This window comes from Toxotes jaculatrix, chromosome 21 (assembly GCF_017976425.1).
Source record: "Toxotes jaculatrix isolate fToxJac2 chromosome 21, fToxJac2.pri, whole genome shotgun sequence".
NCBI classification, from domain to species: domain Eukaryota; kingdom Metazoa; phylum Chordata; class Actinopteri; family Toxotidae; genus Toxotes; species Toxotes jaculatrix.
This window is the reverse complement of record NC_054414.1, coordinates 18,753,983-18,777,401: the sequence shown is the minus strand read 5'-3', so window position 1 is coordinate 18,777,401 and position 23,419 is coordinate 18,753,983. Positions and strand designations below refer to the sequence as shown.

General features: G+C 45.4%; 1 protein-coding gene across 16 annotated transcripts; it reads right to left on the bottom strand.

The window, feature by feature from the left end:
- Positions 1-2,560: 2,560 nt before the first annotated feature.
- On the bottom strand, positions 2,561-23,135 carry mapta (microtubule-associated protein tau a). Of its 16 annotated transcripts, none has more exons than XM_041067496.1 (17): positions 23,069-23,135; positions 15,957-16,113; positions 14,546-14,632; positions 13,607-13,696; positions 12,610-12,633; positions 10,064-10,098; positions 9,344-9,472; positions 9,078-9,138; positions 8,924-8,962; positions 8,423-8,676; positions 7,093-7,185; positions 5,760-5,852; positions 5,303-5,395; positions 4,120-4,201; positions 3,902-4,008; positions 2,949-3,099; positions 2,561-2,702 (listed from the first exon to the last, which is right to left on the bottom strand). In XM_041067496.1, exons 2-17 carry the CDS (start codon positions 16,093-16,095, stop codon positions 2,698-2,700), a joined length of 1,482 nt encoding a protein of 493 aa, XP_040923430.1. In that variant the 5' UTR covers positions 16,096-16,113; positions 23,069-23,135; the 3' UTR covers positions 2,561-2,697. The 16 variants fall into 16 exon arrangements, with proteins under 16 accessions (XP_040923430.1, XP_040923436.1, XP_040923433.1 ...); XM_041067502.1 differs by having other exon boundaries at positions 2,949-3,012; XM_041067499.1 differs by having other exon boundaries at positions 12,610-12,630.
- Between the last annotated feature and the right edge of the window lie 284 nt (positions 23,136-23,419).

The following is a 23,419-nucleotide window of genomic DNA, read 5'->3' as shown; positions in this document are numbered from 1 at the left end:
TAAGACATTAAGAACATAACGGAAGGGGTTCACAGTTAACGCGACAGGAAATATACGAAGAGGAAATAATCCTTCACACGTCGAAAGCCCCCCAAAAAAACTGACACCTGTTTTAGACAAGTGACTTTAAAACTTTGTGGCAACAGTTTGAGGAAAAACACCCCAGTGCAAAGCCAGCGCCATGAAGAAAGACTGGTTTACCAGTTTGATGTGGAAGAGGCGGACTGGTCTGCAGAGCTGTGGCGTGAACTGGAGCCTCCTGCAGGGAAATGCTGCAGCAGGGCTCCACCTGGTGGGAAAGCCTGAAACCAGAAGAGTGGAGTCTGTTACAGCAGCAGATTAATGCTAAGGGGGCAGTTGTAGGTTTCAGCAGCGAGGATCACTTCCGCGTTCAAAAAGCTGCTGTTACTCCGCTGCAGCTGGGGGCTGGCTCCAGAAGTGAGCAATTCTCCACTGACCCCCATGTTAAAATAGCCAACTTTACAGCCTAAAAACATATTTACAGCCTGGTACATTTTTTGCTCTTTACTGATAGTTTTAGTGTTACTTAGGCTTAAAATTATTACATAAATCAGGGCGTGGTTACGTTGAGTGACAGCCCCATAGACAGGCACTGGCAGTTAGCTCTTTGCTAAAGCGTCGGCTGTGCTAGGCGGCTACACCCAGAGGCATCCGGCTAAATCCAGCGGTTGACAGGGCTGCAGTGTCCGTGTTTGTTTGCCAATGTTCGGATAGGTCTTTGTGACAGTATGGGTTGTTGTAGTGTAGACTGTACTAACCGACCGTCTGTAAGGAGTCTGTGTTGCAGTTTTTTCGGTAAGTAAATTTCTCACTGTTTTACCTGGATGTTTGCACTAGTTAGCATGTATTAGCAATGGGTGACGTCACAGGTGCTGCGTCCATGTTTTATACAGTCTATGATTAATGCCCATGGTTGTGGTTAGAGATGCTCACACTCACCAATGGGGAGCAAAATTCAGGTGTCCACATAATTCTGGCCATGTAGTGTAGGTTTTTTTTTTTGCCGGAATAAAAAGCAACCAGCTGAGAGCCGCATCCGGATGGATCCTGTGTTTGTGTGTGTTCAGTGCTCAGGTACAGGTGTTACTCAGAGCTGAGCAGCTTCTGTTATGTTCTCACCAAATCCCTCATCTCTGCCCAGTCAACCCATCACCCATCATGCACCCGCTCACTGTGCAGCAGCCGCGTTCATTCCAGTACATTTTAAAATACTAGTGTTTCCATTTAAAGCTCGACTGTGTAACTTTAGAGAGAAGAATTAACACGATCTTCTTCTAACAGGTGAGAATGAGCTGCTCAGATTTACCTGCTACAGCTTTACCTGGTCTGATACGACCGTTAGCTTATGGCGGCTAATTTAGCTAAAGTTAGCAAAGGACTCAGCGACTCTTAGCATTTTAGCTAAATGCTAAACGGGAGTCGTAGCATTTAGCGAAAGTTACGTAGCTTCGCTTTAAGACTGAAAAACTGCGATGAACATTTTAAATACTGTAAATAGTGAAGTCGACGAGCTCGTTCTGTCTCTTGATAATTTTGAAAGTTACACTTTAAAAGCCTTAAGGTTAATTTTCCTCCTCATATGTCAAGAAGCTTTAGCGCATATACAATAGAGCCGTAACAAAAAAAAAAATAAAAATAAAAATGAACACTGACAGTAGCAGGCACAATACAAATGTTTCTTCATATCAAATACATGTCATATATCCACAGAATACGATTATAAAACTGTGCCCAACACAAACCAAAGTTTCTACTCTAGCCGTTCCGTTTTTTTGTTTTTTTAAAATCCAGGTTTCTGCCCCGCGGTGGCCTACAGCAGCTGGAGGTGCAGAACATGTCGGGACTACACGAAGCAAAGACAGCAGTGAGGTCTGAACGCGTTTTTTCTGCCTTAACGAGAAATTTGCTACTTGTCTTTTAACAGTTTTCCTCACCCGTCACCAAAACCCTGTAACTGTTCCTTCTGCTTTAGCACAAACTGGACCCCAACAGAAAGTATTTCCCTCCATTTTCCAGGTTGATATTCTGTGTTTTCATCAACAAAAAAGAAAATAAAATCAGGGGACACTTATCAAAGGGGGCATTAAAAACATAACTTCTTAAAGGGTCCTAAAGGAAGTGTTAAATCAGACGGACCAGGATCTGTGTGACGATCAAATAATTCCTCAGATTCAGGGAGAATTTAGCTCTGCTGGGATTCTTTAACTCTTAAAGGGTCACTTACAAAAGGTAGAAATGATAAAGAGATCAAAGACCACAGAGAGAAGTTAAATACAATTTGGCCTACTGGTTAATTCGGGTGTTTTTTTTTTTTTCTCTCATTACTCTACTGGTAATGGCTCAAGAACAGTTTCAAAGGTTAGTGAAGGATAAACAGTGATGGGTAGCTAAAAAAGTCCTGTGAACATAATGAGGAAGGCATCACAACTCCTCTACGTGGTCGTGTTTTCGAGGTGGAGGTGGAGGGGTCGGGGCGGGTGCATTCACAAGCCTTGTTTGGCCAGAGAGGCGGACACCTGGTCGGCCAGCGTGGACAGCTGCGCAGAGTCGGCCATGTTGATGCTGCCGGAGGAGGACACGGTGCTGAGCTGGTGGGGGGAGTCTTCCAAAGAGACGATCTCAGCGCCGTGGTCGGTGCGGGCCTTGGCTGTCTCACGGAAGTTCAGTTTGTGGCTCTCAATCTGCAGTCAGATCACAGGTGAGGGCAGACACACCTTTACTGTCTTCATGGACTGAGACACCAAGACCGGATCAGTACGGACAGGTTTGGACGTTTTCTAAAGTTCATCTGAAGCTAATGTAGTGCTTTTAAAATATAAACACACTGAATGTGCTGTGAGTTTTTAGATAAAAATAAACTAAAACCTGCGGAGAAATTAAAAAAAAAAAAACAGGTTTCACAAACAGTGACGCTGCTGTTTACTTACAGGAGTCCTCAATCTTTATGAGGGGGTTCGTCAGGATGGGTGTGTTGGGTGCTGAAGGGACAGTCTGAGGTGACAGAGGGGGGGTGACAACGGGGGAGGGGATTGAGGGGCTGTCTGAGGTGCTCCCCTCTGCTTCCTTCCCCTTCTCCCTCTACAGAGGAGCCCCAGCAAAGGGAATGACAAGGCATGCAACAAAAATAACACGTGATGGCATCAACAGAAATCAAAAGGCAACACAACACATGAAAAACCAAATGACAAGAAACAGAAGATGATGATAAAAACTGATAATGTACTGAGAACTGAAAACCAGCGAGGTGGAGGAGACGGAAGCGGCTGACGCTTCAACAAAAGAGGGAGAAACGTGATGAACTCAGGAGGAAAGGATGAAAGATGAGTGGAGGGTGTGATGAGGCAGCAGAGCCGCCTCACAGGCTCAGCACAGACTTTTCACAACATCTAAAAATGGAGGTTTCTCTGTGAAAAACGTGTAAAATCACTGCTGATGAACTTCAGAGTTTCAGCATTTAAATCTAAGATGGACGTGCTGCTCTGTGGGTTAGAAAAAATGGTAATATAAGAAAAATGAGACATGATATGCACTGATTTCTGATACTGTTGTTGTTTTATGATGTCAGTAATGTGTGTTACTGCCTTCTGATGAGGTTTATGTGCTTCTGTTTCTGTTGCAGCTGTGAAACCTGCTGTGTCGCTGACTGTGTTTCACCCACTAAGAAAACCCGAAGGCCGGAAACGAGACGCACACGTCTGTGACGGAGCTGCTGCTCTCAGATCAGTGACAACGTAAGTGAACGCGCTCTCCAGCTGTGCAGATACAGCTGTGGCCATGCAACAAGCTGAACACGATCGCACGACGAAGGGCAACACGATCGGAAACGAATAAAGACGTAATGGCGTGTTTTTCACCTGGAGGCTGGTGGTGGTGTGTTTACCTTTCTCTGTCCACCTCCAGGGACGTGTCCAATGTTGTCCAGAGAGCCGATCTTAGACTGGACTTTAAACTCCAGCTTCTCAGTTTTGATCTCGATATTTCCACCACCTGATGTAAACAAAATATAGTCAACAAATATTAAATTACATGAAATGAATGTTCTTGACAAACGTATTCACTTTTCATTTCTCTTGAGAAATAAATTGATTTATATTCCACCTGGCTTGTGGCGAATGTTGTCTTTGGATCCACACTTAGATGTAACGCTGCTCAGATCAATCTTTTTGTGCACGATTTGAACCTGTGAGGGGAAGAAAGCAGAAAGTAGAAACACAGTTTTAATGTGAAGTGACTGGGATCCGTCTCACTTTACACACACACACACACACACACACAGGAGCTGATCCTGTAAACCAGCCTGTTTTAAAACGAATCAGTGAGTTCACTGATACACATGAAGTCAAACCGGATTAAACGCTGAAGTTCTGTTATCTGAAACTTTTACTGGCACTTTAATAAAAGTGTTATGTTGTGTTAAAAAGGTTTAGTACTGAGTTTATTTGATCGTCTTCTGCATTTCTAACATGCACTGCTCATGTTGATTGCAGATAAAAGCCGTATTTCTCAGCCATGTATCACAATGCAGGTCTAACATGATCTCATCTCTGGCTCTTCAGTCACGGCCGTTTGTCTCCTAACACAAAGCGCTCGGTTTCTCTGGGCTGAGGTCACCTCACAACAACAGGCACGGTTTGTTGGAGAGGACAGAGAGGACAGACAGCGTCTCTGTCGCTGCGTGGAGACTCCTTCTCCTCTCTGTTTGACGCTTTAACCGTGAGAGAATTGAGATTTTCGCAGCTTGAGGATCAGCTTGGATAAGAACATCCACACACAGGATTCATGCACGTCGGTTCAGAGGCTGGTGTGGGTGGAAGAAACCTCTCAACACTGATCACAGTCAAATCGACAAGCACAGATTCAACAGAGTTATCAGGCTTAGACCATGAGCATCACATGACACTGTTAGCTGTGACAGTCGATGCATCGTGAGCACGACACCGTGACAGAAACTCTCCATGGAAACTCATTCAGATCTAAGGTGGAGATCAGTGTGCGCTGAAGGAAAACTACTGCTGACAGAGTAGATCTACAGGTTTCTAGCTGTCAGTGTGAAATGCTCATGCCTGTTCACAAGTTTAATGATAAAACGGTGTTAAGAGGGGAGGTGTTAACAGGTCTGAGAGTCAGAGGGAAACGGGCAGGACACAGACAGCAGGATTCGTGCACTCGGACATTCTGCTCCTTGGTGAAGATGCATTCAGCAGAAGCGAGGAGTCGGGTTGTCGGCAGCAGCTGCATGCCTGCAGCTCGCCACGGCCCAATCCCTTCTTTATCTACTCACATTGCCACCACCGGGTACATGTTTTAGATTATCTTTGGAGCCGCACCGGGACTGGACATTGGATAAGTCCAACTTCTTATTAAGAATTTGTACCTGTGAAGTCAATATGTGGGGGAAAAAAAGACTGTTATCCTGGAGGAAGCAACAGCAGCAGAGCTGCGGATGAGGACCGTTGCTGGAGAGGAAATTAGATCTTGGAGGGACGAGTGAGAGGCCCGAGGGAGTGAGAGCTAACCAGGGGACATGGCTGATTAAAGAGGACAGGGAGACACTCCTCATTTCTTTTTAACGTGTTGGTGTGAGGATCATAACTGCAGAGAGGTGAATGTTTGCTGTTTGTGGCAGAGGATTCATGTACCTGAGCTCAGAAAACAAAAAAATGTCTGACACTTCATTTCAAGAATCAATTTAAAAGTGAAAGTCAAACACAAACTGTGTCCGTGTCCAGTTGTCTCACCTTGCCTCCGCCAGGTGTGTGCTTTATGTTGTCTTTAGAACCGCAGCGAGACTGGACGTTAGTTAAGTCCAGCTTCTTATCGAGGATTTGGACCTGCAGCGTGTGAGAGAGGGAAGAGACAGCGCTTCAGAAATGACACTGAGGAGAGCTGAAGGAGGAGGTCGTCAGCCCAAAGGGAGGAAGTAAGATGTTAAAGGATGACGACTCCATTAAAGCTGCCATCCATAACTTTGTATGTTTGTCACACAAGAAAAAAGTGTTAAATGCCTGAGGAAGCCATGTGTGATAATACTGAAGGTTTTAGTTCATAAAAATACAGATATTATACAGAATATGGAAAGGAAGGAAAACTACAAACACAGAAATGGAACATTATATAATAGGGCTGAACGATTTATCATGTTCTGATAGAAGCTGCGCAGCGCTCCCGACTGACCCAGGATCTGCTGTGTCAGCTATCCTACACATACCTGCCGAGCTCACCAATCAGAAGAGGCATTGCCGCTCGTGCACAGGTCGCGCGCTAACGCAATCAGTGTAACCTGCTGCACCTGCTGCTTCATTAGTGAAACGGCTTCAGCTGGAGCAGAAGCGGAGTTACGGCGTTCAATCCCCCCCAATCCCCCGAAACAAAAAACAAACAAACATTTGGGATTATTTTCGGGTTAGAGGCCGCCGACGTCCACCAGGAACAGGTACTGTGCAAAACCAGTTTATACCGGCACGTGAAACATCACCACAGGTATTTGCATGACGGAAAAGTTTAGAAAATAGAAAAATAACTGCCGCTGGTCAAAGACTTCATAGAATGTACCTGCATGTTTCTTAATTTGAAATCAGTTCTTAACTTTAGTTTTCATTCTTGCATTAGAGTAATTTAATGTTTTAATGGTGTGATGTGATTTTCTGCCATGTTTGTAAATGTGACTGTTCACTGTGAATATCGCACTGAAGCTTGAGTTGAAGACAGTTGTGAATCAAATCTGCCAGAAAACTCGAAATGAGATATTTTCCTAAAATCGTTCAGCCCTATTATATATTATCATATTATCATAATAAAATATTACAGATGCCAGCTTTAATACATTAATTGGCTTTGCACCTTGAGCTTTTAGTGTAGAAACTAAGAACTAAAAACAAAATAAATCTTTTAATGTCTTATGAGTGATGACCGAGCGGACTGTGACTGTACAGTCCATCTTCTGATCATGTGTTTTTAACATGTAGAGCACAAACATGAGAGCACCTTCTCTTTACCAAAGGCTGGTTTTGATGATCATAACTGCAGAGATACTCAAGAGTCTGGTGTTGAGTTCATCCCTCAGTTACTCACATTGCCGCCACCGGGTACATGTTTGATATTGCCTTTGGAGCCACACTTAGACTGGACATTACTATAGTCCACCTTCTGATCAAGGACTTGAACCTGGAAAAATGAAAACGTCAGCTTTTAGATTTAGAGTGTAGAGGATTATTTGACACAAGAGCTGTGAAGCCTGAAAGAAACGGAGCCTGCTGCTTCAGAAACAGGCGTCCGCTTGTGTTGGTTTGTGTAAACGCATGCAACCTGAGCTAACTCTACTTTAACCTGTGTGTTTGTCCTGAAACTGTTTTCACTCGGAGCAGCTTCAGATTCAGCAGAGGAACAGCTCTCAGTTCCTCGAAAAGTCGAACATTGACCAGAACAAACAAACAAACAAACAAACAACTGGACCAAAAACAGGACGGTAATCACTGCAATCAGAAAGGACAGGCAAAAACCATTTGTCCTCAAAACAGTGAAGAGTCTGAGCCTGAGGTTTTCAGGCTCAGCTTCTCTGATCTTTAAACGTCAGTAAAACAAACTGATTCTCTTCCACTCGGAACTGAACTGATTTCTTTCTTTTAACTTAAATTATTTACTTTGGTCCATAAATATCACAACACAAGATCTTCTCAGTTTCAGCAGTAAAATCGTTTGACACACCTGCACAAAAGTAGAACAAAGACTCGCAGCGCTTTTAATGTTAAAATAGACCTCACACACTCATCGACCACAAAACAAACACACACACACACACACACACACACACACACACACACACACACACACACACACACACACACACACACACACATCTCTCTACACTCTCATCATACAGCGAAACACGGAGACTGGAGTTTTAGTTCAGCAAACATTTCTCACAGCAGCTCTGGGAGCGGAAATATTCTGATTGGCCGATTCAAACCTCGGTGGGTGGAGCCAAAGGCCCAGGTGTTTTGTTTCTCAGAGTGGAGTGAATATCCTGACCTTCAGACTGGACCGTGCTGGATCCAGGCTTTATGCTAAGCTAAGCTAACCTGCTGTAACCTGATCCAGCATCATATTTACAGATATAAGTGTATTATATCTGTAAAAATCCTTTTTATCTTATTCTGTCGTTAATGTTAAAAGCTGTGTGGTGCAGGACTGAGGGTGAAAGGAGAGACTGGCTGTCTAAACTCAGGGGCAACACAAAGTCCAGCCTCTGGTCTGGAAAAGCAGCAGAGCTCTGGATCTGCCGACTGAGGCTTAAATCCACCAATAAGCTCTTTCTCCAGAAATGTTTGCATTAACGGATCTAAAACTCCCATCAGCACAGAGCAGTCGCGGTCGGACTGGACTCAGTGTGAGGTCAGGTTACCTTTCCACCTCCAGGCTGGTGTTTGATGTTGTCTGTGGAGCCGATCTTGGACCTGACGTGCTTCAGGTCCGGCATCGGCGCCGCAGCGGCCAGAGGAGCCGGCGGGCGGCTCTTCATCGAGCCCGGGGATTTGGGCGTAGAACGCACCACCGCCACCTTCTTCACTTTGTTGGCTTCAGCTGCCGCCTTTGCAGAAAGTGCTTGGCTAGAGGGGGATTTGGGAGTACCAGGGCTGCTCTGTCCACTCTTGGCATCTTAAGCAATCGGAGAAGCAACAGGTCAAAGGTTTTAAACATGTCGACGGTCACAGAAGAAAGCAAAATAATAAATAAACAATAATAAATCATAGAACTAAAAAGGAACTAGGTGCTATCTCGGCTAAAAGCTGACGAAGTTTGATCCAGGTTAGACCCGTTCAGACTGTGGTGCTGTGGCCGTGCCAGGCTGAAGGTGATCTCTAATAATCTGTGTATTCGCTTTTTACTTTTTTTTCTTTTTTACCTTTTTCATTTTTTGGAGTGGGAGGTTTCTTGGCACTAGCTGTATCACAAAAAATACGACACATCATAAGTAATCTTTAAGTCTTATTCCTTATAAAATGATATAAAGCCAAATAAAAATAATTAATGTAAAATGTAAAATCCTTGTTGCGTACCTGGCTGAGCTGCGGGTCTTGCAGAAGTTTTGGCTCCCGGGGTTTGAGACTTTGCTCCACCCTGGAAATGAACAACACAGCCAGACAGTAATTCAGTTTTCAGCAGAGACGCTGATTTTACTTCAGAAAGCTGCAGCTGCCTTTTATTTTTCTATTGTCTGTGTAGATCAGTAATTATGTTATTTTTCTTTGACCTTTCAAACAAGCTTGAACCAGCGAGGGTCAAAGAAACTGATCATCAGTCCATCCATCAGACCTGTACTTACTCCGGGCTGGCTGGGCCCTGTGCTGCTGGCTTTAATGGGGATGGAGCTGTGGCCGTTTCGGGTTTTGTTGCCCTTGGTGACTATGGATGGTCTTTTAAGGGAAGAGGTTGGTTTGGTGGCAGTTTGAGTCTTTTTCATGAAGAGGAAAAAATGAATGAAAAACAAAAAGTTCTAGTGACAGTGACCATAAAACAGAGGAATGATTCAACAAAGGAAAAACGATGGAAAAGAATGAAGCTGTCTCACGGACACAGTGTTAGAGGATCGTTCTGCTTCATTACAACTTCGGTCGTGTTCTTGAAGTTCTGACCATCATTTCAAACAGCTGTGAAAACACTGCACTCACACACTGCAGCTGTTAAGGCTGACAGGACAAAAACACACAACGAGTCCTTCACACTGAACAAAATACTGCAGTGTTTGTCAACGCCTCCAAAACCAGTCGCACACTGTGTGAACACTGCTGCCGTACAACTGCTCCAACCACTATGCTAAAGTTTTGGTTGCAGCAGCTGTACAGAGATAATTAGCTTAGCTTCCGCGTGCTTCCTGTCTTCATGCTAAGCTAAGCTAATACTGTACACTTTTTTTTTCTATTTTTTAGCAAAATGATAAAATGACGAAAACACGACCCAAGTTTTAACAGATGAGACCGATCCTTTAAACGTGTGGTGATAAAAGAAATGAGAGACAAAACGAGTAAAGCTCGTTGTCATTTACCTTCTCTACAGAACCGTTATCCATCTTTGCTTGAGCTACAGAAAGGAGAGAGAAACAGACTTTAGGTTCTTACATTAATTAAAAAAAAAGTTGAATATCTATCATTTTGTTTTTTAAATCCACCCAAGTGAAAAAAAAAATAAGGCTTTCGCCTCCAGTGTGTGCCTAATTCCATTCATATGATAAAAAAATGAAGTGAAATCGGTGATGGAGGGAATGCAGCATGCAGCATGACACATGATGCACACATGGTGCACGTGGAAATCAGAAAAGTGGCTTTTGGGGCTGCATAACCAGCAGAGTGAGCAGAGATGGAGAGACCAAACCAAAAGCTAAAGTGGGGAGGGAGGACAACGAGCTTCTCCTCGGGTCAAAGTTAACGTCCAGAGAAAAAATTCGGAGGGAGAGTGCTGCATAACACACGGCAGAAGCTGCGTTGTAAATCAAACAAGTGGAAGGAGTTAACTGAAGAGGACTGGTTCTGAACTGGTGAACATGACAGCAAACAGACCTTTGAAAATAGGGACCGGCACCAAAGACTTTCTGGCTGCAGAGCTTTGGGGGGGTGTTTTCTGGAGCTCGGCGGTACCGGTGGTCTGAACCACACCGCTCCTCATCTCTGAGTCATTAGAAATGTCAGGCCTTGAAAAGCTGGCCCTATGCAACGATGAGTCACCGCTGCTGTTTTCAGCTGCCGTGTCAGATGGCATTTTGGTTAAAAGGCTCTGCTTCTCGGAAATGTTCCGAACGCTGTTTGCTGGATGATCTTCTGACTGAGAATCAAAACTAGACTGTGACAGACTTTGCGTTTGAAGGGTCTGTTTCATTTCTGGAGTCATGTGTTTGCTTCCAGAGTCACTGCAGGACTTTGAAGCTGCTCCGTCGTGAGTCAGTCCGTCTTTCAGTCCTTCAGAGACGAGCTCCTCTCCTTGACCAACCCACGAGCTTCGGTTTCCGATGGATGTAAGGTCTTCCAAAGCCGTGCTCCTGACTAACGACGTCCCGGACAGACTGTTCATTTCAGTCAGGCACTCGGAGGCATCCAGGCTGATCGCCCTCTGAGAGTCCACAGCTCCGGTCCACTCCGGCCCCCCCCTGCTGGCCAGGACATCCCGTCTAATGTCTGACCTGCAGCTGAGGTCTTCAGAGGCCCATAAAGAGTCGCTCAGTCTCTTCCCACACTCTCCCACCGCCTCGTTTCCTGGGTCCTGGGAGCAGGAAGCTCCCATGAAGTCAACGCCCTCCCCAGCGGCTCCATCTACAGCAGGCTTTGATCCGTCGCCCGCGAACACGAACTCACTGTGGACTCCAGTAGCAGGCTTTGCTAATTTGTTTGGAAAGCAGATTAATGATGACAGTCACAGCACTTGTTTGCCATCTCCCCATCGAAACAAAAAAGAAGTGATGTCCGTGAGGAAAATAAAACACTTGTGTTTCATTAACCAGAGAAAAGAAATCTATAAAAAAGGTGATATGCAAGACTCATGAACAGAGAGGTGATTAATGGGTGGTTTGGTTTGTTAAAGAAAATACTTGAGTTCACATTAAAATAAAATGAAATGGAAATGGACAGTAACGCATCGCACTGGGCAGACAGACAACAGATGATGCATTCCAGTGAACAGAATGAACCACAGAGCACAGAAATATGCATTTCATAGTAAAAAGGTGATTAAAATGTGATATAAAGTCTTTCTGATCTGCTTCTGACTGTGCGACACAAAACATTCTCCCCATAAGACTTTAGCTTTTTGAGCTAAAGCGTTTTAAAAACGTTCTGTACAGTGTGGAGTCTGGAGTGTGCCCATGGAATTATTATAAACTTTGACAGTGCTTAATAATTACATTTCCAAAGATATTAAAGTCATTATACTTTGATTAATTCAATTAGCATTCAGGTAAATGTAGTATTTTATCTATATGTTGTATTGTTTATGGCTTTTTATTAGCTGAGGGTATTTGTTGTAATTTTTAAAATTATTTTGTTTTATAGTTTGTTAGTTTCTTCAAAACTGCTGCAGCATCAGATAATTTGTTCATCACAAAATTGAATAAATTCAAATCAGTTGTTTTCCACATAAATACAAAATGTAGAGATAAATATAAAATAAAATTAGTTTTGCGATGTCACTTCAAAATTCAATCTTTAATTCATTTTCTAAAGACAGAATTAGGACAGAAAGGCTACGTTTAATTATCTTTTTATAATTTTTAAAAAACTTTTACATAATTAATGCATCATTTAAATGCAAATTTAATTAATTCATAATTACTTTTTTTTTTTTTAATGGATGCGTCTGTTAACTGATTATATTTAAACTCTGTCCAAGTCTAGGATTATTCAGGTGGGTCACTCCAGACTCTGACACTCCCTCCCAGAACAACATGATAAATCTATATGGGACATACTTTAAAAACTCATAGCAGAGAACAGCTCTTTCCCCTCAGGGCAACCTTTTGTCCACCTGGAGTTATAAGTGGATTCATATCTCCTGCAGTAAATAAATGCAGTCTGAGTGCGATCGATAAATCATAAAACAGCCTACCTGTTGAAGCTGCTCCTCCTGCTGCTGATTGAACATGATGAGACAGACGGAAAGACATGAGAGCGTGGTCAGTAATGAGTTTCTGTCATTCACGACCGATTCACACACTCACTCGCTGCAAAGAAATCAATACGAAGCCCACATACAGCGCGTCCTCTGTTAGCAGAAAGCCCAAAGCAAATAACTGTTAGATAAATATATCATTCAAAAACACAAGAATAAATAAATATGCAAAGGAGGAGAGCGATCAGGTTTCCACACAGTTCTTATTTAAGTCTGTACCACACCTAAGCTGGTACTTCAGCTGTTTTTAACATTATTCTGAGGTTCTCCGTGACTGGGAGCACTGCATCTGTTTAACAGATCACAGGAGTCTTAAATCTGCCTGCGGTTTGGCCACCGCCTTTCATTCTGAAATAGCCAGGATGTAACCGTCTTTTTGTTTAAAACAGGGACATATTTGCCTCTCGAGTCTGCTTATGATCGTGTTGCAGCTCTGAGAGGAGCAGAGTATTAACCGTCAGAGCAAGCATGAAAAAAAAAAAAGAATAAAGCCAAAGAGAAAACAAACCCAAACACGCTTTTTTTCCCAATCATGATGCTGAAAGAAAAAGATCGTAAGGACAAAAAAAAGAAAAAGAGCCGCAGGCCGCTGTGGTCAAACAACGCCAACGAATAGTCTGACATTTTGGAAAATAAGAGTCAGATGAGAAGATCGATATCACTCTGACAACCAAGTGAGTAACAATCGACTAATCAAGTTATTTTTCAAGCACAATTTGCACCTCGAACAGAGCCAGGCTAGCTGTCCCCCCTTCTTTCCAGTCTTTATGCTAAGCTAAGCTAACCAGCGGTACTGATCGTGTTTCTCTTGGAAACAAAGCGAATGTGTGTATTTCCCCAAAATGTCAAACGATTCTGGAGGAAAGACGCTGTAAAAACAAATGAAAGCAGAAGCAGCAGAAAAGTGTCGAGCGCTCAAAGACAGGCGGCGTACCGAGCTGCCCCTCGTCTCCACGGGAGGCGCTCTCTGTTTCTGAGAGCTCAGACGCGGCCTCGACGCCGCCCGTCTCCGCAGACGTCTCAGCTGTAGGATAAATGGACGTCAGTCAGGTTATTTGTTTTTGTTTTTTTACTTGGATTAGCTTCCACCACAGCAGGTGCTAATCCTCGTCCGTGCCCTCAAAATACATCGGAAAAGAAATATAATCATTCTAAACACAGTGAACAAGAAGCAGCAGTGATCCAAGCAGCTTTACAGCATGACATTTTTCTAATGGAGAAATAAAAGACGAAACAGGTTGTTAAACCCTAAACCTCACCCTGATCTGACACCGTCCTCAGATCTACTCCGCTAAATCTCCGTCCGACCTCGTGTTTGCTGTGACAGGTCACTTGTGGAATTTCTCATGTTCACACACTCAGGAGCTGTTGAACACATCAAGGAGCCTCTTCAGCCTGACGACCCTCCCTCCCTCCCTCCACACTTCGGACACGCTGTCACTCTCAGTATTTATGATCAAAGCCTGGTTGGCCCTGACCGGACCGGAGCCGCTGTGGCTAATTCTTACAGGAGCAGAGAGCCAGTATTTCCCATGTTAGTCGGCCCTGTGGCTCCAGAGGAGGTGATTCTACATGTTTGTTCACAGACACAATGCAACTACAGATGCCTCAACATCACCAGCAGGCTATAAATATCAGAGAAATTAGCAGGTTTAAGGCAGACGTTAGCACACAGGCAGGAAGGGTTAGGCTTGAAACTGTGAGGTGAAGAAAAACCTGCAAAACACATCTGTGAAACAACAGAGGAGAAACGAGCCGATCGCCTGCTCACACAGTCAAACGTGCTAAATGAGGGTTAATTTGCGTTAATACGATCTTTGGTTTTCAAGCTTCGTGACGTGAGGAGCGCGGGCGGGCAGGCGGGCGGGCGTACCGGGCTGCTCCTCGTCATCACAGCTCTCTGGCTGAGACAGTTCAGACACAGATTTCGACCCATTTTCACTGAGCGCTGCTTCATCTTCTGTGAATTCAGAGGTGAACCAGGCGTCAGGCAGAAACAGGTGACGCTGGTGAAATCATTTAAAAGGTCAAAACCTCGGAGACGGAGAATAATGTTGTACACTTCATTTAAACTACCTGTACCCACACGACTAAACTTACACTACAAACACTAACGCTGCGCTACATCATCACACCTTCTACGCAGCTACGTCTCCTACTCAAACATGAGATACTCACTTTGTGTTTGACTGCTGACACCTGAGCTGTTTACCTCTGCAGGTGGACCTGACTCTGTGCATCGCTTCCTGTTTGCGTAGGAGATGTTGGGAAATGGAAACGGGGAGAACGACTGCACTAGCGAGGGCTGTAAACTGGGGAAAGCTAGGCTACGTACTAATTGGCCATATGGTTGATTGGGATGAGAGAGAGGAAAACACATTGCTGACAGGCCTGAAACTGATCGTTAGCTACAAGCTGAACAATCTGTCATGACTGTAATTATTTATTTTACACTTCCCTCGCCATTCATTCACTCTTTTTACATTAAGAATCGTCCCAGTCATCAGATATCCTCCTCGGAAAGTCGATGTTTTCTGCGCAGCTTTAAAAGCCTGATTGTTTGTGGTCTGAATTGGTAGCGAGCAGTGGCTCAGGATGGAGACAGGGCTCGTTCTGAGGGCTCTGACCCAGATGCCTGGATTACAGAGCACAGTGCAGCTGCAGTCAGGCACTCGGGCCCAGTCAAGCATGTCTTGTATCCATTATGTAAAGAGGGATTAAAACAAAGCACAGTTGAAACTCTGGGTCTCGGCCTCTGTCCCCAACCCTTTAAAGACAACAGTGACTTTTAGGAAAGTGTGTGTGGAGATTTAAAGGCTTCTCTTTCAGATCATCTCAGAATACGTCCTGAGATTAAAGCGCTAACGTGAAGCCAAAGAGACCGACTTGGCTCGAGGTGACCTTTAACCTGTAGGCCCCGGAGTTTACCCACAAATCAGCTGTTATATGGGAGTTAAAGTTCCTCAAGCTGGTCCCAAACACAGAGTCCTTACAGAAATCTGACCACACGTCCTGAAATCTTTGCAGCAGCAGCCAGTTCCAGAGCGCCAGCCGTCCTCCCTCTGGTTTATAAGGCTTTAAATGATCTGGTTCCTTCCTACATCTCCGGGCTTATTACACGTTCTCCTGATGATGATTATTTAACTGCTCCTCCTGGTTTACTATAAAAAAAACCTTTCGGCAGTCCATCAGAAACAGGCTCTGCTGAGATTTGATTCGTTGTGTTTATGGGAAAACATTAACCGAGGAAGCGTCTCCTCGTTGGCCGAACCGGTTTGTCTGACCTTTCATTTTGGCGTCTCCGGGGCTTCTGTGTCCCATCTGGACCCCGTTCTCCTGGTGGTGCTGGTCGTTGATGGACATGTTGGCTAAGGAGGCGCTCATGGTGTCTCCAGAACTGTAGCTGTTGGAGGCGTAGTCCATTGCCAGTCGTAGGTCAGGCTGAAAGGAAGCACAACCCAAAGCCGAGTTCAATAAAGGAAAATGAGGATGTGTCACATTAGTGGTTTCAAACATGTGACAAGTCAAAAGCGAAACATGCAAAGTAGCTGACAAGGACAAACGCCTGGTTCTGAGGGTTAAATATAATGATGGCATACTTCATGGACACTCCGTCTTCCGGTGTTCAGAACCAGTCCGTCACCACAAAATGTAAACAGACACTGTGTCTGTGAAAACCGGTTATTTATACATCCTGACGTGGGGTCGGCGCTTCATGTTACAGCCTCACAGATAAAAATAGTCCCTTCAGCTCATGTGCACGCCGGCCTCACTGCCACTTTCCAAACAACCACCTCTGAACCTGTGACAGTTCCAATTCGCCACCATTCACCGCCATTTTTTCAGCGCAGACGTTAAGGTGCTAACACATCGCCCTGTACCGCAGGAAGCCGACGTTCCAGACGTTACAGTCCCGACGTGCTCCCTCAACAGGCGAGATGTGAACTGCGTCAAATCTCATAAAAAGCGGATTACATATCAGATTAAAGACAAGCCTCTGGTTACATCAGCAGTTTTCAGTTTGAATCTTTTTTTTTTTTTTTTTTTTTTACTGTCCACTCACACACACACACACACAAACTTATAACCCGAGCCAGTGCAGAGAGCTTATGGTATAATCAGTCTCAACATCCAAACTGCTCTGTTCGTGTTTGTGCGGCGCTGCAGATCGTCCAGCTTCTGATCTCTGTTTTCACCCTCATGCCCACTTTGGCACAAACACACGGCTCGGTCTAATCTCTGAGAACCTCAGCCCGCAGAGACCGAAAGATCGTTTAAACCGTCAGTGTGCACAATTATCATGAGTCAGAATTATGTTAGAGCTGTTTGTAAACTGTAAGGACGAAATGTCGTAACGTGTGACACATATTTAAGATGAAACCAGCGATTCACAGCATTTCCGACTGCGATCTCTCAAACAGCCTCTGGCTGAGACCGTTGTTGATGTTTGCAGTTTATTTATCATGTAAAACCTCTGAACAGCAGGATCTGAAATGCAGGACTTGTACTTGTCTTGGAGGCGTGTTGTACTTTGTTGTGTTGCTATTTTTACTGAAGGATCTGAGTTTTTTTTCTATCGCTGCTCCTCTTTAAGCTTTTCACCACTCAGTGCTGTGACGGCACCTGATGTAACTGTCTCTTTACAGGCAGCAACGCCTTCACTGTTGCTGTGGTTACTCCACCCAATAAAACCCGCTCTGAAGCCGCGCTCTGCTCAGCTATGTGACCTCTCCTCTGTGCACCTTCATATCTCCTGACCTTGGATGTTTAAACAGCGTTTCACACTCAGCACAAACGTCATGAACGGGACAAAAGTGGCAACGAGATCGAGGCAGAAAAAACTTTAAAAGAACCGGAGACTTTTTTTTTTTTTTAAAGAAGCAAAACTCCCACAGAAATGTGAAATGTATGGAAGTAATCTCCTTATTGTCAACAAATCCCATCGCATCGTGTCTCATTTGTGTGATTCCTCTGAGCCATAGAGCTCCACTGTTTCCAGAAACTCTTAAAAACACATCAGTGATCCACACTGTTGCACTGACTGACTCGTTCCTTCATTAACATGAACACACACACACACACACAGTGGTTTATTTTGACTCAGTCCCACACACACCATCTGCTGCCTGAAATACTCACTAGAGCACCAAATGTGGATTAATCCGCCGCTGAAAATAGTCCCAAACAAAAGCCCTGTTTCTTCATGTTTGAGTGAAACTTGCTAAAAGCTACAGTGAGCAGCGACCTGCTGTTGTTACAGGCTTCCATCTTCAGACTGAGGCCTGATGATCACACAGATTCTCAGTGTCCCTTCACTTCATCATTCAGCCTCACGCTGAGCTGTTGTTAGCCATTTCCTGTTTGGTAGGGGTTGTTATTTTGCTCCAACCAATCAGCAGCAAGTCGGTTATCCATCCCACCTGTGCTGTTTTCAGTCGGCACATGAGCAGAGGTCATTAGTCGCAGGTAGCTCAGTGTTTGTTGTCAGTTTAGTTGTTATTCCTGTAAATTGACTTACGACAGCCCGTTCGGCGGCACTGACTTCTTCCTCGCTTGTCGACATTTTCGTGGCCGTTTCTTTCGTCATTTTTCTGGCTCTGACACAGGAACACAACGTCCCCATTCTTAATCTTAGTCCTGCATTGAAAACTCTAAACTGGTCGGTGGTTTTTCCAAACAGCCGAGCAGTCGTCGCTCAGCATAACACCAGACCTGTTCTGGGCTTGAGGCTGAGAGACACAGACAGGGACTGGAACAGGGACGGGGACAGGAAGTCGCAAAGGGCTGAGAGACAGAGTAATGCAGACAGGTTTAGTCTTTTGCTGAGTTTTGCTGACAGGAAGACAAATATAGAATAAAACTCGTTCTATTCTTTTAAAAAGTGCTAAAAAAAACAGCCTCTCTTTTAAATGGGAGTTCCTGATAAATATAAATGGTAGAGTGACATTTGTGTGTCCCATTGAAATTCTGATGAATAGCGTACTCTCAGTCCTCACTCACAGCTCCAGGACAAAACTCCCATTGTGGCATTACACATGACGGAGTCCAAACAAGAAGAGAGCTGCACCCTTGCCAACGCAGACAATCCCTCTGAGAGGCCGTTCGTCCTGCATCCGGGAGCTCAGACGGTTAGAGAGCAAACAAACTCAAGGCTGATAAGAACTGGATCCTTCAGCTGATAATTGTATGTACACAGGAAATGCAGATTAGTCTGTATCATGGCTGAATTACAGGAGGCTCACGTGCTGAACAATCCACCCTGCAAACTTACAGGAGCTTTTATTTCCCCCAGTTCTTCCCTCATTGTGTTGAGGCAGTTAGGACCAGAGCCTCATGATTTGCTCTGGGACACAACACGCACACAAATTTTCACCTGCTGCAGAAAGGGAACATGACAGCGGTCTTTGTCGCAGCTTCATCAGGGGGAAAAGGCTCAGAGGTCTGCTGATGCAGCCTGTCCCTCTCAGGGGCGTGTGAAAATGTAATCTTGGCACAGACCGGCTCTGCAAGCAGCACGGTCAACAGGGATGTTGACACAGCTCCAGGAGCCTGCAGCAGGACATGCAGCGTGAGGGGAAAGTGTGGAAATGGACTTTTGGAGTTTAAAAAAAGTGACCTTCAAAATGCCAAAGTGGTGTCGTCTGAGTTATCTCAGCCTGGACTGACTGATTTAAGATGAGTTGCATTGTGGTAACTGCAGGATTCAGGGTTTCATTTCTGCAACAGTTACTTTCATTGTTGGGAAATCTGGTAATTATTTTCTTGATTAATCTATAAAATGACATTTCAGCTCCACTGAAAATCACAGAATGCGACTGAAGCCTTCAGGGAGGCTGGATGTTAAAGGGTTTATATGTAAAATGTCAACAGTGCAGAATTCATCAACGCTCAAACTGCTCGTATCGTCTCTGTTACAGCTGAGAAACCAAAGACAAAACACAGAGAAAAGCAGCACATCGTCAGACTGCAGCATCTGGACGCAGAGTGTATTTAGCACTTTTGCTTGATAAATGACTGAAAAATCGATCGATTCGTTTCCTGTCATTTCACTGATTGATTGATTCATCATCATCGTTTCAGTGTTAAACGGTTCAAAGCCAAAAACAAAGGGGTTAGTCTGATGCTGTGTACGGGCCCGCCCGCTCACCAGCCCTGCTCGTAGCTCAGCTGAAAGACGAGGATGCTGCTCTCATGCTTGATTGCCTCTGTATCTCTGACCTACTTTCCTCGCCGTTCCCTCTCTCTCGGTGCTCTCGCCCAGCCTCCCAGCCTCCGGCGGCCACAGACTGGCTCTACCTTCCTAATGTGGGCCCGGCCTTGCAGTGGTGGAGCTGAAGGTGGAGCCCGTTTCCATTTTGCCCTCCATCTAAGTGCTGCGGGGGAAACATCTTGCAGCGCCGGCCGGCACGTGGCCACCAACACGCACGTTTAGTCGCATTGGTGGAATATTTTCCATCTTTGTTTTCATTGGTCCAGGATGTTCACCACACCCTGCTACCTTTCCACACAACCTCCTGTCGGCTTAAAAGACGCCGCAGCCTCTTAAAGCAAGATATTTGTTAATAGAACCGATTCCAGACTTTTGGTTCCGGTTTTCAGAGCAGTGAGAGACGCACATCGTCGAGTCTACAGTGTCAGAATTAAAAATATGAGGGTTTCTTCTTGTGTTTCCACAGTGCAGAGTGTTAAGTAGTCAGCAGCTGCTGCACGTTATGTTAATATGTACACAAGACCCAGAGCTACACAATCTGATCCGCCACACACACTGGTCTACTGGTGCAACGAGCCAAAGTCCTCCGTCAGCATGAGGCCAATTAACCGAGAACAAGAATGCAGCTTAAAGACTGTGCTGGAGTTTCTTCTCCTCTGTAACGAGACGACACCATCAGAGAAAGAACAGCTTCCTCAGGCAGAAGCTTAAACTCTCTCAGGTCGATGGTTCCTGTTTCTGACTGTAAACACCCCTGAACACACACAGGTGAAGAAAAAAAAACATGTTTCGTTTACTGTCATATAAAACTCAGTAAATCAGCAACTCTTCTCATTTAAGAAGCTGGAACCAGAGAAAATTTGGCAGTTTTGTTTAAAAAAAATGACTCAAAATCAACTGAAGACTGAATGATGACCTGACTGCTTCAGACCTGTGAGTCAAACACTGTAAATCTGAGGAACTTATGTAAAAGCTCGAGTTGACAGAAGTTATCTAAGACGAGACGTCGGTGGTTCCAGCCTAAGCTCCTCAGGCAGGTCCGGCCAAAACGATGCAGTCACCTTTGGACCCGAGCCCGAAATGAAAGCGCAGTGAAAGTCTTCGGTGTGGATTCATTTCGTAACGATGACGCTCGTTGTTGAAGGTGTTGACTCTGTGAAGTCAGCAGCCAAATTCAGATGATTGACTGTTTCAGTTAAAGGCTTGAAAACCTTCATTCAGACTCGATCGTGCTGTAGTTTTAATGTTTCAGAATGTTTCCTGTTTACAACAATAAACACGTTTTAAAGGTTTGGGATCGATCGTTTGACTTTGTTTGACCACAGAAATAAGACCGTGGCCAAATCAGTATAATGGAGAACAAAAGTAGGCTAACACCAGATAACCCTGTGCTGCTAAAAGCCAACTAGGCTTTGATGCCATGTAGCCTGTGCAAACAAAGAGAGCACAGCAGCTGATTATTATGGGAACTCTACATGTGACACATATGGACACATGAAAATATTATATTAAGACCATTTTTAAAAAATGTGAGCCCGTCCTTTAACCTGAGGAGGCTCAGCAGGTCTGCTGGAGGGAGCAGGCCACGTGAGGCCGTTTCTCCACCAACACCTCGCGCCAAAGCGCTGCAGAAACTTGCACGAGGTTGTCTGCGTCTATCAAAACAGAAACGAAGCGGCTCCGAGATGTCTGTCATTCCTCTCAGCTCATCTTCTGGCCGGTTGGAATGGCTTCCAGCTGCGGTTGCAGACTACGACGTGCCCGTTTCCCCGCCTCGCAGCAGAAATCGATGTAACGAGGGCGCGCGAGAAGCCCACGGGGATGGGGAAGAGGTGTGTCCGAGCCGAGCCGAAGAAAACGAGCGGAGATCCTCATTCCAGAGAATCCACCCGGTCCACCGGACCGCGGGTTCGATTGTCACGGACACGCACGCAGCGCATTAAGCGCCATTGTTTTTCATTTGGTTTGTAAACGGGCTCATGGCGCGAGGCTTTCACGCACCTACTGTGGATCAGACCGTGTCCGCTGACCCCGGGCGGATTACCGGAGAGCCCATATGTGTCAGATAAGCAGCCTGGTTCAGCGCTCGGGCTGTGACAGCGGAGACGCGGCGCTGCTGCGCGGACGCTGCTGATCGAATGAAAAATGGGCTTGGCATTTGCGCACAGGCGCCGCATCATTCCGATTCCCCACATCATCCGCTCCCAGAATAATGTGAGAGTATGAAAATACAAGCAGAGAGCCGAGGGTGGAGATGGAGGCAGCGCGGCGGGGGCTCGGTTCTGCGGTGATTCAGATGCAGGGTTTCATGATACAGAACGAGGGAGTCCGTTCGTGAAGCGCGTAGAAACCCCACAGGCCTTCAGAGGCAAAGGAAGAGGCGAAAGATCCAGAATAACGGGAGAGAAAAAAAAAGCAACGTGAAGAGCCGAGTCCTCACAGACACAAATTCACACTCACACACACACACACACACACATACACACACACACTGCTCAAATCAGACGACACAAAGAAAAGAAGTAGCCACCGCCACTGAACTGGAGTAAATGCCACAGAAATCACATTGCATTGTTGTCCTCCTCAGGTCCTTTAATAATGAGATTATAAATATTGTGTCGGATTAGTCCTGAGCGCCAGGACAGTATCCGAGAGGCTGAAGCGAAAGCAAGAACCTGCTCCTGCTCCTGCTCCGGCGGAGGATGGAGACATGTTTGTTTTTTTCTGAGAATGAGAAGAAAAGCAGCGATAAGCCGTGTTTGTGGGGAGGTGACTGCTCCTCCGGGGCTGGAGCGACGATGGCTGCAACACAAACACGTTTCTCTGTTTGTTGTAGATGAGGATCGATGAAGATGAAGATCGCGCACAATGAAACCTGCTTTTTTTTTTTTTTCAAACAAACGTATAAAGACGTGAAAGGAGGCGCAGCAGGAGGATCTGTGTTTGACATAGGATGGGAGAAAATGCCTTTCATCCATGTACATGGTATATTTCTATACGTGGAAGCGCACAGAGGCCCAACCTCTCCCACCTCATGCAAAAAATATTAAGTGACAAGACGAATACCGATGGAGAACAACGACGCAGCGTTCGGCCCGCGCGTCGCCCGCTCGCTCCCGTGTCTCGGTGTGTTTGCACCGGCACCGGATCGGTCCAAGAAAACGAATATGTCGGGTTTTTCCTTACCTGAGCGCAGACAGCGGTGTTGTCTCTTCAGCGGCAGTCGGTCACCCGGCGCACACAGCGTCTCCTCGCAGTGGCAGCGGCCGGCCGGAGCGGGGCGCTGCGGAGCGGAGCGGAGCGGAGAGAGCGCAGCGGTGACTGGCTGCCCTGAAATGCAACCTGTGTGCTGTGTGCAGCGCTCGGTCCATCTGGTTCCGTGTAAACAAAGAGCCGCAAACGCGAGCTCTGCAAAAACACCGGTTCTGAGGAAATCAATTAAACCGTACGCTGCCATACAGTGTGAACTGTGTGGCCAAAAGTATATGGACCACCCCCCTTGCATCACTGGGACAGTGGAGGAATGTAACTAAGTAC

Coding starts and splice junctions, on each gene's coding strand:
- mapta (XM_041067496.1), bottom strand. CDS start 16,095: ATGGACTACGCCTCCAACAGCTACAGTTCTGGAGACACCATGAGCGCC. Junction 10,099..12,609: donor AGGAGGAGCAGCTTCAACAG/GTAGGCTGTTTT, acceptor TCCTTTCTGTAG/CTCAAGCAAAGATGGATAAC. Junction 7,186..8,422: donor ACCAGCCTGGAGGTGGAAAG/GTAACCTGACCT, acceptor TCATTTTTCCAG/GTTCAAGTCCTTGATCAGAA.